Source organism: Natrix helvetica (genome assembly GCF_964273705.1).
Source record: "Natrix helvetica genome assembly, chromosome: 3".
In the NCBI taxonomy this organism is placed as follows: domain Eukaryota; kingdom Metazoa; phylum Chordata; class Lepidosauria; order Squamata; family Natricidae; genus Natrix; species Natrix helvetica.
The window spans coordinates 141463495-141478786 of record NC_138549.1 but is presented as its reverse complement, the minus strand read 5'-3'; the positions used below and the strand labels follow the sequence as shown (position 1 = coordinate 141478786).

At 37.4% G+C, this 15292-nt stretch overlaps 1 protein-coding gene across 7 annotated transcripts in view; it reads right to left on the bottom strand.

Annotated features, from left to right (window-relative positions):
• Positions 1-7328: 7328 nt before the first annotated feature.
• The window catches only part of CHD6 (chromodomain helicase DNA binding protein 6), a 137677-nt gene continuing 129713 nt past the window's right edge, over positions 7329-15292 (bottom strand). For all 7 annotated transcript variants that reach the window (XM_081949077.1, XM_081949074.1, XM_081949079.1 and 4 more), the window contains 4 exons: positions 13834-14016; positions 13635-13754; positions 11980-12084; positions 7329-10285 (listed from right to left, as the gene is read on the bottom strand). In XM_081949077.1, the coding sequence (XP_081805203.1) occupies positions 9383-10285; positions 11980-12084; positions 13635-13754; positions 13834-14016 (1311 nt within the window). In that variant the 3' untranslated portion in view covers positions 7329-9382. The remainder of the gene's footprint in view (positions 10286-11979; positions 12085-13634; positions 13755-13833; positions 14017-15292) is intronic.

The window sequence follows — 15292 nt, the reverse complement described above, 5'->3', positions numbered from 1 at the left end:
GGTGATCACACAACTGCAAACATTGTAAATACCGTACATGCTGGTTGCCAATGTCCAAATTTTGATCATGTGACCGGGGGTGGGGGATGCTACAACAGTCATAAGTCACTTTTTTCAATATTGTAATTTTGAGTCCTCACTAAGAGTGGTTGTATGTTGAGGACTACCTGCAAAAGAAAGAAAAAACATTTTCATCCTGGCAGTTCCAATCAACCTGATATTCTAAATTTGGTAAGACCTAGTTACATAATGGGCAGAATGAATCACCTTTTTGGAACAGAAGGAAGAGAGACTACTGAGACCACAGTTAGATACAGGTAATTCTTGGCTTAAATCCATGGTAACAACTGAAAGTTGTGGTGGTTCTGAAAACATGGACATATGACTATTCCTGGAAGTTCAAACCATTACAGCAGTTCCCTGGGGCTTCTGATCATAAGCAAGGACCCAGGTGCCCGGCTTATGATTACTATGTTGCAGGATGCTACAGTTATAATTGCCATTGGTGACCTTCCCTTCTAGCTTCCCACAAGCAAAGTCAATGGGAAAATCAGCACAGAAGGTTGCAAGTCACTCCAATAAATTGCTCCTGCCTTCAAGCATGTGGTCTCTGTCTGGAGGCAGCCTCTGCTGGTCCTCAAAGGCCTCTTCCAACTGATGTGTGACCTATGCCAGCCCCCTGATCTATGCACGGCCTGCACACAGCCTTCCAAAGTGATCCCTCCTCCACACAGCACATGTCCATCCCACAGCATTCCTGCAGTGGGAATCCTGCAGCTTCCTGCTTAAATGACCCACCCACATCTTGGAGTTGCAACAGCAACTGGGACAGCAAATCCGTCATAAGATTTCACACTTCACAGCATTGCTTAGCCACAGCATTCTTGGTCCCAATTATCATGGTAACCTGAGAATTACCTGTAAAAGAAGCCAAAAGTCAGGCAGAACTGTAATCCAAGTAAACATCCAGACAAAACCTTGCCTAATTTTCATGAACACAGAGGGAGAGGAGGGAGAAACATATTCACATTTGCAAGTTACTCCGAGTTTTCAATAAAAATAATATTGGCATGCGCTGCTTTTCTAATCTGATCTACCTTGAAGGGCTGACAAGTTTCCATGTTTGGAGTCACCCCACCACTCCACCCAAAAACACATCTGACATGGTGTAATTGTAGCCACATTCCTTTTATTTCTCCAGCTAACTTGGCTGAAAAACGTTTGAAGTTGAAAGTTGGGTGGGGTTGTTTTTTTTTTTTTTTGTAAAATCTTAAAATTTACTTCTCATAGCTTGTTACTATTTTAATAAGCACAATTGGTTTGTAATGCCTGGTGGTATGTGGTGAGGTAATTTCTATTTAGAATCTTCTCATTTCAACACATTCCAGAAGATCAACTGTGTTGGTTTATTTGAATAAAGAAGCTGATGGTAGTTTGAAGACCAACATATTCTACGACAGAACCTAAATTCACGTGTTAAGATGGTCACAGTATATTGATTAAGATGTAAGCTGAGTTCACCCTTTTTTAAAGCCATTTTTCGCCCTCCCCAGGCTCCAGAGCCTTTATAGGAGCCTGGGGAGGGTGAAAAGAGCCCCCCCCCAAAGGCCCTCCAGAGGCTTCATGAGCTTCCCTGAAGCCTCTGGAGTGCAAAAAACCAGCCCTATGGGCAGACCGGAAGTTCGGGAACGGACTTCCGGTTTGCTCAGAGGTTGTTTTGACTGCTCTGGAGGCTTCAGGGAAGCGTCATGAAGGTCCCTCAAGCCTTCGGAGGGCTTCCGGGGGGGGAGGCTGTTTTTGCCCTCCCCAGGCTCCTATAAAGCCTCTGGAGCCTGGGGAGGACAAAAAAAGCATGCAAAAAATGGGGTGGGTTGCGCCTGTAGTGCGCGCATGCGCACGCGGTGGGTCGCGCACTGCATTATGGGTGCGGCACGCCCGAACACTACCCCCCTGCGCTCCCCGCACTTATGGCACGCGAGCCAAAAAAGGTTCGCCATCGCTGATGTACGTCCATCGTTTTCGAAGAGGACCTTGACATCTAACGGGTTGTAGGCTGTCCACGGTGTGTCTGCAGGTGGCTGGTAAGGCCTATACGGGCATGGAACTTTCTGCCACATGTCAGGCAGACGTGGGGCACCATTGTTGCAGCATTTGCAGCTCTGGCTTCTCTTGCGATGTAAATAAGTAATGGGTGGCTACACAAATACATACAACCACAAACAGAACAAAGAAAAATATGACAAAATTGACTTGTTTGAATAGGAAAAATCAAAAACTACATTTGTTAGGGACCGGAAACCTTTCACCTTTTTGCTAAAAATGGAAAATACTGAGGCATAATGTAACCTTAGATAGGATAAAAAATAAAATGCCTCTGTAAGTGCTGTAAAAAAGACCAAAAGCCTTCCTTACTTCCAGTCTTCCCTTCCGCTCTTCCCATTGTTTTTTCTCTTATTTACTTATTACTTTTATTACTATTTCCTATTTCTTAACCTCCCATCTCCCTCAGAGAAGAACTCTGAGCATTGTACAATATAATCAGTATGTAACAATGTATAAAATCAACATTAAAATCAGAATTATTTTAAGATTTAAGTTTTAAAATTATAAAAATATAATAAAAATTCAAAAGATGAAAAATTCCAAGACGGGAGTTAGCCGATGTTAATATAGGCAGTTTTCATATGGCTGGCCAGCCCCACATTTGAGAGGGACTTTGTGTACACAAGGCTGCATAGTCACAGACCTTGCAGAAGGTCAAGAGATTGGGGGCTGAGTGCCATGTTCCACATTGCAGGGACAGCAACAGAGAAATCCTTCCTAGACCCTGCTAGCCAAAGTTCTTTGACTGACAGGGTCTGCAACATATCTTCCCTGCTAGAAGGAGTGGGAGGGACTGATGGGATGAAACTGATTCCATAGATTGTCTGGCCCTATGCTGGGCAGGGATTTATAGGTGATAACCAATACCTTGAATTGGACTTGAGAAGGAAATTGGCACTTAGTGCAGTTCGTAGAGCGAAGTATTATATATGCCATCCTTTGGGCACCCAATATGGCTCATGCGACCCCATTGTGCATCAGCTGAAGCTTCCAGATACTTTTCAAGAGTAGCCCCATGTAGAGCACATTGCAATAGTCTAATCAGCAGATAATCACAGCATAATTCTCAGTGGACAATAGAGAGTCTCTCTGTCCAGGAAGGGGGATGACAGGTGCACAATGTACAATTAGGCAAAGGCTCTTAGCTACAGCTGCCACTTGCTGTTTGAGCAGGAGCCATGCATCCAGGAGAATCCCCAAGTTACCACTGGATCTGCCTGGGTATACTGCAACCCCATCCAGGACCAAAGATGATAAACTCCTCGATACAGAGAGGCCCTGTTGAAGTCTTTTGTTTCCTATTTAGACCCCGACAGGCTGCAGGAACTGTGATAGGACATCCACTGAATCATTCACTTTACCTGTGACTGGGAGATATACCTGGGTTTCATCAGTGTATTGGTGGCACCACATCCCCTGGGGATGATCTCGCCCAATGGTTTCATGTAGATGTTAAATAGGAGCTGAGAGAGCATTGAGCCTTGTGAGATCCCCACAAAGGAGGGGCCATGAGCTGGACCTCTCGCTCCCCATTAAAACTAATTGGGACCAGCCTCAGAGGAAGGGGAACCAGCACAAAATTGTGCTGCCCACTCCCATGGATGATGGTATCAAAAGCCGCTGAGAGGTCAGGAGAGCAAGGATGGATGCATCACCTCCATCCCACTCATGCCACAAATCATCCAGGAGTGTGACCAATGAAGTTTCAGGCCCTTAACTATGGGTCCAGATAATCTGTTTTCTCCAGTCCTCTGGAATTTGAAACTTTTTCAACCACCTTTCCTAGAAAGAAGTGGGAGACTTGACAAAAATTGTCAAGCATGGTTCCAGCAACGGCTTCTTGAGTAGGGAGCAAACCAGCACCCTCTGAGGCGGATAAATTCACCATCACTGTAACCCACGCATCTACTTTACTTTTCTTTCCTCTTTTCTTTAACTTGGCACTGTTTTATTCTGTAAGACTTGAATAAAAATGAGTTTTAAAAAAGGATAAAGAACAAAGAAACAAAGTTAACTCCCCAATCAAGAGTAATGAAACCAGCCTTCCGTTGTAAAAAAACACATGGCAATTGAGATTACAAGTGGAAAACCAGCTATTTCCTTAGCAACAATTACTTTCTGTGGTCTATCAGGGTGTCTATGAATAAATGATTTATATTTTAAAAAATTGGAAATTGTCATCTAAATGTAGCCCACCCCCCTTTTTATACCCTTGGTAGTTGATTTCTTATAAATGATTTCTTAAAAATCATTTATAAGAGTAATAATGATCTAGAAACATATACTGGATTTATAGAGATCTAAGTAGACCCACATGGATTAGGTAAATTATTGCCAGTTTTGGAAGACAATATGCTACATTTAAAACCAAAATAGCTGCTTCCATAGAGAGAGAAACTGTCAATTATATTAAAAAATATCTGCCTTTTAAAAGTCTTCTGTGGATCCATATATATAAGTCAAGTAGTTCGTTTTTCTTTCTGTTGGCATCTATGTACCTTTTGCACATTTGTTTTATTAATGGATTTGATAATTCCAATGCCAAATAATTGGCAAAACATCCTTGACCTGTTTCTATATAAAGGGTACTTGCTTTTAAAATAATAATTTATAGCGAAGAAACTATAACTGAAAGAAACAGAATCTTGTACTGCTGAATTTTTAGGAAATGTTCATACTATATGTCAATCTGCATCATCAAAAAAAGAAAAGGAAAACACAAAGAATCTAGAACTTTTTGGTGCCTTAATTACTGTATTATTCAATTGAATTGCATGTATTGCTGTTATACTTCAGTTACCTAGGTCCTAGGCCATAACACATTGGTTGTATGTTTTAGGGTAGTCTAATATTCTAAATTAATTTGACTGCCCTCCAAAGGTGCACACAAATTATCACCTGCATTGTTGAATATGTTTTTAATGATTTTGATTTTTTCCCCATAGTTCTCCACATTTTCAAGAAACTACCCCCTGCACAATGCTTCCCAACTGAACAGAAATCTGAAGCTAAGCCAAGTTGAATATATGCAACAAGCTTTTGGATTTAATTTAATTAATTGATCAGTTAAAATACAGGGAGCTTACATTTTTGTTTTTCCTAAATGAGTCGTTCTTTACCTTGTTCAAAGACCAGCAGGATGGAGAGGGAGAGGTAGCAGGACTGTGATATAATCTGCTGTTTAAAAAGCTGCCTGGTTTTGATGCTGGTTCCAAGACCAGGGTTGGGATCACAATCTAAAATCTTTTCTCAGCAATAACGGTATTTTTAAGATACATTCCATTCCAAAGGCTGGTGTTCTGAGATGGGAAGTAAATACTTAATCTTATTCTGATAAACTATTTTCCTGATTGCTCATTTGTACCCTATGACTATCATTAAGTGCTGTACCTTACGATGACGAATGTATCTTGTCTTTTTATGTACAGTGGGCGCATATGCACCAAAGACAAATTCCTTATGTGTCCAATCACACTGGCCAATAAAGAATTTTATTCTATTCTATTCTTCTATTTTGTTGAAATAGCAGGAAGACAGCAGCTCAGTTGTGGATCACCGAACAAGGCGCAAGTGAGAATACACATATCATGATAAACTCTGAAATATGGTTTATAAACTATAATTGCTAATTTTAATTATGTTAAAACTAAGCAAACAATATTAATGCTTGGCAAGATTTCTGCACCCATTCTCTGATGGTAGGGCCAATGTTTATCATGCTCAAACGTTTTCTATTCAGATCAAATGTGATAGCAACTGAGTAACTTATCAGCTGATACTGGATCTAATTAAGATATAAATAAAGGAACATACAATCTCATAGGTTCTTTCTATTTAAGAGAAAGTGCATCACTGAGTTTCAAGTCCCTACCCAGCTTCAAATTTCTTATATAATTTTTTCATTTAAAATATTGAGTGTAGTTGATGTATTATTGCAGTGATTACTATACATTACAAATTTTACAATCCATGCCTATAATGAAATTGATCTTTTAAAAGATATCTGCTTAAGTAGAATATTCTAAATAACAACTTTATTTTTATATTAAATCCTGTCATCCAAGGCTTGGGTTTTTTTTAAATCTTCATATTCTGGTTAACTTGTTGCATACAGAGATTTTGAATGACAACCTGTTTATCTTACACAAAGTATACTATTCCTGTTCTTAAAATAATAACAGATTTAAGAAATCAGAGCAAGCATGTTCATTAGCGATTTTTCTTTTGGAAATTTAATATCGAAATCATTTATTGGCATCTTCATTGTAGCACATTCTTCAAAGAGATTCTCAGGATCTCAGCTGGTGAAACTACCACATTTTGTTCTTGCTAGTTAAACATGCTGTGCAAATTCAGTGGATGATATGCATGAATTACTAGAAGATTATCCTAATAATGAACTTCTTTGCAAATTCATAGATACATGAACTGGAAATATTCTAATTGTATAGCTTGGGCTTCTCCCCACAGAAAAGTACTATCTGATGTAAGGGATGGCTTAAAAATAGTAACTCGTGTTTAGTTTCTTGAATTATGTGTAAATATTCTATAATCAGAGAAATACCCTAAGCTATTTTTAACCATTACACAGTTATCACAGCAGGGTATTCTTGGGTCAATCAGATAGAAAATATGAAAGAAAGAAAGCTGCAGGCCAAAACGGTGCTCATGCTAAGAAAAAGGCAATTCATGTTTAGTTCCAAATCAAGCAAAACAATCAGAAATAGATTTCCTAGAAAAAGGTATGTACATTTTTTTTTGCAAGGCTCAGCCAAGTTTTTTTTTTAAAAAAAGAAACACATAATATAGGCACTAAATTCAAAAATTAAAATTTTGACCTTTAAATCTATGCATTGTACAAGCACAGACACTTTATTTTAACAGCACATCTTTTGGTGATTTATGTTGGTGTGAGTGTTCATGAAGTAAATGAGAAATTTGCATATGTTTTTAAAATGGATATGAAAAAAAGCCATTTATGCCTTTCACTGTAAATAAGCCAGAACAGCTTCACACTGCAAAAGGGTCACATATTGAAAGTCAAACGAAGCCTACAAACATACATTAAAAAAGAAAGGACAAGGTATATAGAACATGCTGACAAACTAAAATTCAGTTTCAACCCTGTTCCTTATAAATGTAACCCTGCCAAACATTCGTATATATTACAAGTAGACTCCAGATAAGAGATTTGCATCCATTGACAGTAAGGCTTTCAAGATATATGAAGTTTTATAGCATTTGTATTTTAAGGATTTAGGGCAAGTACATGGTTTTTCTACTAAATAAAAAGTTATTAGTACTTAAAAGGTTCAAAAATATATCAAGTGATTTTTTTTTACATAAATAAATTATATTGATTTTGGATTTAACAGCTGAAAAAACCCTCTTTGCTTCCATTGGAGGCAAAGCTGAACAAAATGTTAGTCAAACAGATAGCAGCATTTCTAAGAAATCTGTCAATAGCCATACAGTATGTGTCCTATACAGCTGTATTAAATAGGGTCTATAATATTATCCAATTGTTCTACAACAGTGTAACCAAATTATGTAATTTGTTGATATCGATTCCAGCCCAATAGTATAAATTCACCGCAACATGCAGCCTTAATTTTAATTCATGGGTAACAGACTTCTTTGAGATGCTAAATTTAACATGTACACACTTTAAAATCCCAAATGTATAAAAGACAATGGAAAAAAAGCATCATAAATAAATAATGCAAACTGAAATAGTTATGTCAAAAACATTTGGACCACCTGATAAATTAGCAAACGGTAAAAGGAAAAAAATAAAAAATACAGTAAATTGTGACAAACCAAGTGTGAAACTGAATACTAGCATACACTCCCAAGCCCCTTTAAATGGTCTGCCATTTAAACATCGCACCACATTGTTTTTCAAGTCTCAAATCACGAGCTATAAATTAGAACAAGCCCAAGTGAAAGAAAAGTGACACAGGAGTGGGAATAAAGATAACTATGTAAGAACTGTTCTTGGGTGCAATTTAACATTAAAAATTGGCATATGTTTTTAAACAGTTTCATTTAAAAGACAAAACGTATATGTGGAGATGCAGGGAAATATCATTTAAGAGTGCAAGGGCTCAAGAGGAATGGAAAGAAATAGCAAAAATGTTTTCACAGTCTGATAAAGAAATGAAGGATAAAGCCAAGTTATGAAACTTTGACAATCTGCCAAAGGCCAACTATAATGGAAAAATCCATTCCACAGCTTTTAAAAAAGGAGTTTTCAAAGTTTACACGAAGAAAGAAAAAAATGATATAACTTAGGTCCAGTTCCCTTAAGAAAATTTCATTGCTTTCTTCTTCCCTGGGAGAAAAATGCCAAGTGCCTTTGTGAAAAATGAGTAGTACAAAGTTGAAAAAATAATTGTAGTTATTATAACCCTCTTCATGCCACTGTATTTTTTTTAATAAAGGTAAGTTGTGCATAAATTTCTCAGCAGGAGCTGAAATGGGCTTGATATCTAAAGGAAAAAAAACTGAAATGCATCTTAAACATAAAACAAGATTTTCTTTTAGAAATATAAAAGTTAAGTAATCTTTCCCCTTACAGCAGTTTGTTTCCAAAACTTTGTAGTGTGAACAGGAAGAAATTATATATCTACTATTAATGCCTTAAAAAAAGAAATGAATATATGCATTTCAATCATTAGTTATATACTTCTGTCTATACTACTATTCTAGTAAACATGATAAAATAGGGAAATACTTTAAATCAAAAAATACACATTAGCACTTACTATAGCTGTGCTTTTTACTCCAAAATACAAGATTTGTTTTTTTTAAATTCAGTGTCATTGTAAAAACATCAACCTTTTCCTGTGTTCTTCTGTGTTTTTGTCTAAAAGAAGCACTTTCTTTTACCACATTTTTTTTCTTTTACACAAGCAAGCAGTTTTGGGAATGACCACATACTTACTTACTATTATTTGGAAGAAGGGAGGGATGACCAGTTTTAGAGATGATCAGATATTTTACTACTGTTTGAAAGAAGGGAAGGGCGAATAGTGGACAAATTAACCAGAATTGCATTCCTCCCACAATAATGTTAGAACACAGCTTATTTCTATGGCAAGACCTTGAAACTATTAAAATGTCACCATAATTTTCTTACCAGTGATTAGGTAGATAATATTACTTACAGAAACACAGTTTTTATGAAGGTGAAGTGGGGACAAAGAGCAATAACAAATATTTATGGGATGAGAAACAAGCCACAATATTTTTTTCAGAACAAAAAAAACAAAAAAACCTAATTGATATCTTTAATTTCTTTTAACTCCTCCTCCTCTTCCTCCTCTGCTGGTACATCACGTTCATGCTCCATTGACACATATGGTATTTGTTCTGTACAGTTTTGCTTGTTAGCATGTTCCTTGTCAGATAGTGAGAGTGTTTCTGGTTCCACATTTGCTAATTCCCCTTTAGTTTTCTTTTTTTTCCTTTTCTGACTTTCTAGATTTGTTGCCTCTGAGTGTCTGGTTTGTTGAAGACCTGGCAAGGCCATACCAATACCAGGAGAAAGAAACATTGAGGGATATATCAGTCCAGATGACATTCCAGGAATAAGAAATGGGTTAAAGGCTACAGGACTACTGGTTGTTATTGCAGGTTCTGACTGATCAGAAAATGAATTAGGACTCAATTTGTCTTCAGAAACAGTTTCTATTTTTGAACCTTGGGTATTCTGTTTGTCTTCAGTTTCATTTTCTGAATGTGTTGTACCACTTTTAGTTGTGCTTGCTAATGAAGTTGGAGCAGTTGAAGTACAAGTAGTAGCTATTGATGGATTAAGAAGTCCTCCAACACCAAACATCTGTGGTACAGCAGCCATGCCTGGTAACATCATTGGCAACATACTCAGAGTACTTTTGACATCCTCACCAGCAGGTACTGCTGCAAATCCAGCAGGAAAGCCAACCAGTCCAGCCAAAGGAATGCCTTGCATGTTTCTCATACTCTGAAGTCCTACTAAATCCATTCCAGCTATAAGTCCATTCATGAATAATGGTCCCATTCCAGATGAAGCATCTGCTCCTATACCCGGAGCTTTAAAGAGTTCACTTCTTGGCCTTCTTCCTCTTCGTCGAGGTCCGACATCTCGGAGTACAGGCTCAGTGAGAATACGATGAAACTTGCTTTCAGGTAAAAAACCCTGAGAATGGAAAACAAAACAAATTTTCCACAAGTTATTACTAAGGATAATAAAACTCTGAGGTTAACAAGGATCTTAGCTGTATTTCCTAAAGGAATACATTCTCAGATACCATTCTGTGTTGTTCAAAATTATGGACAATGTGGAGACTTTCATAAAGACAAAACTATTTGCATAGAAATCTGAACCTTGATTTTGTAGGTTAAGTTATATATTCATTTAAAAGTTGTCAATTTCCCCTAAAATAGAGTAAATTTTAACACATGCAAGGTGCTATTAGATTAGGAAAGCAGTCCTTTTAATCCAGGATTCTTTCACACAATGGTCAATGGCATGCATAACTAATCAGAGCTGCCCCACTGAGTTAGAATTTATTTCTAAGTAAGTGGATTTGGAACTTTAGCCTCAACTATTTTATTGTAGGTTATACTCAATAATACTGGAATGCTATTCATTCTGTCTCTTACACACTCATTTCCAGAATAATCTAAATCTTGTAAAAATGTTGTATTCTTATTCAAAAGTTAGCAAAAAATATTATTGCAGTCATTATAAAACTTTGAGATTACTTTGGGGATGCATTAAGGATGAAATCCTGAATAGAAGAAATCATATGAATCATAGAATACCTTCTCAATGAAATCCAAAGAGTTTAGTGAGGAAAACAATTAATTAAGTTATTACTTGATATTTTGGCTGACTGTTCATACAAATGAACCATCAGTGCAAGAAGGCAAATCTGTCAACTTGTCCATGCAGTGTATCTCATATTTAACTATTACTCGAAGGTAATCATTAAAATAGTATTGCAGTTGCATATATTAGAAACTCTTCTACCTGTCCATGAAAATAGAAGGGTTGGGAAAAGAAGATAAAACAAAAACTGTTTATTAACTGTTCAGTTCACTGTGCCGAAAAAAAGTGACTCACAGCTGGTCTTTGCACTTAATACCGTCAGCGTCTCTGTGGTCACATGACCACAATTCAGGTGCTTGGCAACCGGCATGTATTTATAGTGGTTGCAGCAGGGGTGGGTATCTTTTTCACTGCAATCATTAAGTGAAACACTGTGGTCATTAAGCGAATCCACTGACTGTCGGAAGCCGACTTGAAAGCTTGTAAACGGTGCATATATGATCCCAGAATGCTGCAACCCAGTGCTGGGATCCTACTTGTTTAACAACCGGTTTGCCCAAACTGGTAACTCCAACAATCAGCTGGGAGTGAACCGGTTCAAGTGAGTCAGCCTGCCCTCCCCTGTGCTTTACTCACCTATATCTTCTCAGCTGAGTCACGCGGCAGAGTGGATTGCTGCGCCTCAGCTGTTTTCCTCCACAGCACTACTGAGATAAGCAAGTTGTCTCAAAACTGCACACGAGCGCACACCGAAGTACGCGATCACCGAACCAGTTGTTAAACCAGTAGGATCCCACCACTGGGTTGCAGCATTATGGGATCATATATTCAACATTTGCAAGCTTTCAAGTCGGCTTCCGACAGTCAGTGGATTCGCTTAATGACCACAGTGTTTCACTTAATGATTGCAGGGAAAAAGATTGTAAAATAGGCTGAAGTCATGTGACGAGTCATTTAATGACTGCACTGCGTAGCGGTGGGAAGTTCCAATCCCAATTGTGGTTGTAAATTGAGGAATATCTGTAATGGCACAGATTTTCCCAAATGTTTTTACTTACTGAAAGCTTAACTATGTCAGACCAGTCTGCTGCAACAGCATACTCCATGTTTGCATCAAGCCACCTTGGTAACTCCTTCAAAGCTGGTGCCATGGCTCCGCCTAACTGCAAAACACAGGGAAAGAGTGACCTCCTCCGCATACAACTTCTAAGCCACAAAATTAAGCATTTAACTCTCCACTTATTTTCCAACTGCTCATTTCTTATCTTTTTTAAAAAGAAAGATCTGTTTATTTTATGCTGTTAATTACCTTATAATACAAGAAAATGAATATCTACTTTCCCAGCTTACTCTGTACTAATGAATGCCACAATGTGGGAAGACCCTTCAGACAGAAAGAAGAAACATGTTTGATGCAGTATTTTAAACCAATATTCTTACAGAGGAGGAGCAACTAGCATTTGTTCTTCCTCAGGAAACTTTAGAGAGGCAGAAATATAAAATATCCTAATCATGTCCAGCAGACAGTTTAAAATAAAATTAAACTTTTACAAAAATAGAGCTCTCTATTCTTAACCCAATTGCTCTACAAATAATTTTCTACCTTTATTTTGCTATGAAGGAACCTAGTGATATAAATCAAATACTGTAAATATGTATTTACTAACCAATACGAGCTCAACAATGTGACGAGAAGATTGCCAGGTGATAGCAAAATTCAAAATGATAGAATCTAGCTTATATGTGCTTTCCTAAGGCTACAGCATGACAATGGTAGTATAAATCTCCACCTAATGCTTGTCTTTATTTAATTCCTACAATGCATTCCGGGAAAATCACTTTAATACTGCCTATTTTCTCAGCCAACAAAATTTAATCAGCAAATAATTGTAGCTTGCCATGTAATATAGCTAACTAAACTTTCCAGGTTTTAATAATCAATTAAATGCTAAATTGTTACAGTTCCAACTATTTTTTTTTAAATATCAGATTATCTTTCGTTAGCAGTTCCCAACTTCAGAAAGAAAGGGGTCTACAGTTTAAACCCCAGGCCGAGGTTTTCACGAGAAGCATATTTACTTGGAGACGAGGACACTTATATTTAAATGATTCCGATGCTACTCCTTTTGCATATGCAGCTCAAATGCATAAAGCGCAGGAGAGGATTGAATTGATGAAATAAAGGATACATCTTAGAATTTTCACTTCCTTCCCTAAAAGAAAATGGATGGATGAAGACTCAGATAAAATTTCCAGATTGTGGGCTGATAGATGGATTGATTTGTCAGTGCGCAGAGTGTGACTATTTTGAGACAACCCAGAAGCAAAATACAGTAAACAGAAGTTTGTCTTTCAAATAGTGGTTTATCTACAAGGAATATATACATACACATACTAGGCAATGTCAGGCAATCAGTCATCAACTATAGCACGGAAGCATACATGGATAGGCCCCTGACAGGGCCTCTCTTATATATACAGCCTCTTAAAGTGATAAGTTAAATAACCCTGCTGACTCATTCTCATTGCATCATCATGTCAGTATTACAGCATTACAATATTACAGCAGCTGGTCAGCTATTAAATCATAATTACCCTGACATGATTGGAATAATATGAATAAATATATTATTCATAATATATAAAAAAGGCAGAAAAAGCTCTACTGGCTCAAGTCAAAGACAACATTATTTGTAAGAACACTTTCACTTACCTTCCGTCCTGTGCCCTTATGCACCACAGGCACCCGTTCCTCTCCTGTGAGAGAATTTATGTCCAGCTTGCTAGGATCTTTACAACGCTGCCTTCTCTGTTTAGGCTTTTCTATAAAATTCTGAAAGGAAAAGAAAGAGTAAATATAAGTGAATCCCAAATAATACTGTCCCACACTGGAATACAAAACTTGCACTTACTGTGCCAAAGCCCGGGATTTCGAGAGTGTAATCAGACTGCTGTCTCAGCCAATCCAGAAGACTCTTGTTTGGAACAATCTTATCTGTCTGGACATTAGTAGCTGGAGCTGTCTGTTGACTTGAGGTAGTTATAACTGGCCCATCTGAATTAGAATTACTTGTTACGGTCTGACCTTCATCTTCCTGAATAACATGAGGAGGAGAAACAGAGAAAAAAGGCAGTCTTCAGATATAAATTCTAATATTTTACATATGTATATATGTAGATATAAATAAATTACAATTGCTTGTAAGGAAAAAGGGATTTAATCTTTCAAAAATCATATTTGTCATTATTTAATCTGGATTAATGACTGACACAGAAACTTTCAGAAATTAGCCCTTCTCTGCCTTCAACATAAGTGCTATTATTTGATCCCACTGAAGCCCCAGCAAGTATTAGGATCCCCGATTGTGCTTAGATTTATTCTATTAATGTGATAAGACACATTTCAAAAATATCAAATTGCTTTAATGCTTTTATTGGATTTAATACCTAAAGGGAGACATCTACAGAATAGGGATATGATGCATTAAGATAGCAGTAGCAGCTGAAAAAGAAAAACAATTTTGGGGGAGAGGGAAAGAAGATAGATACACACCTTTCCTCGTATCTGGAAGCATATGTTATTCTTGGCTACACTGGAATCTATCAAGATACAGAGAATGAAGGACCTTTCACATGTAAGGGATGGCCAAAAGATTTACAGCACTTCACTATTGCTATGTGTTGCTTGTCAACAATTGGGTTAGACCAGGGGTGTCCAAACTTGGGAACTTTAAGACTTGTGGACTTCAACTCCCAGAATTCCCCAGCCAGCATGGCTGGCTGGGGAATTCTGGGAGTTGAAGTCCACAAGTCTTAAAGTTCCCAAGTTTGGACACCCCTGGGTTAGACTTTTCCATCAAAGCAACAAGGAATAGTACTTTTGAGCTATTTGATTAATTTGTCTGAGTTGTTTTGCTTATAATAAAACTTTCCAGTCTTTCAAAATATGTAATATATTGCACTACAACAATATAATATATGATTGTTTTCTTTGTGTTAATTACTAATTACTACCTGACATATCTTCCTGTTTTAGTTATATGGGTATTGTGATGATCAGAAAGTATATTGAAAGAGGAGAAAATAATCCACACAGTTCAGGTATAAGACTAAAACCATCAAAGCTAAAGCTCTATAACCTTTTGCCAGGAAAGCCTATTAAAAAAAAATCAGAAGTTCACTTCCGATTAGCAGCAGCTAACAGCGTACGGCTTTTAATAAAATATGTTCAAGAAGATGCCATAAGACTTTTTCTGATTTTTTGACAACCTTTATTACCTTTATTTCGATTTTTATACCGCCCCCTCTCCCCAAAGGGACTCGGCATACATCTAACACAGCTGTCCTCCTACAGAAAAGCCTGGGAAATTC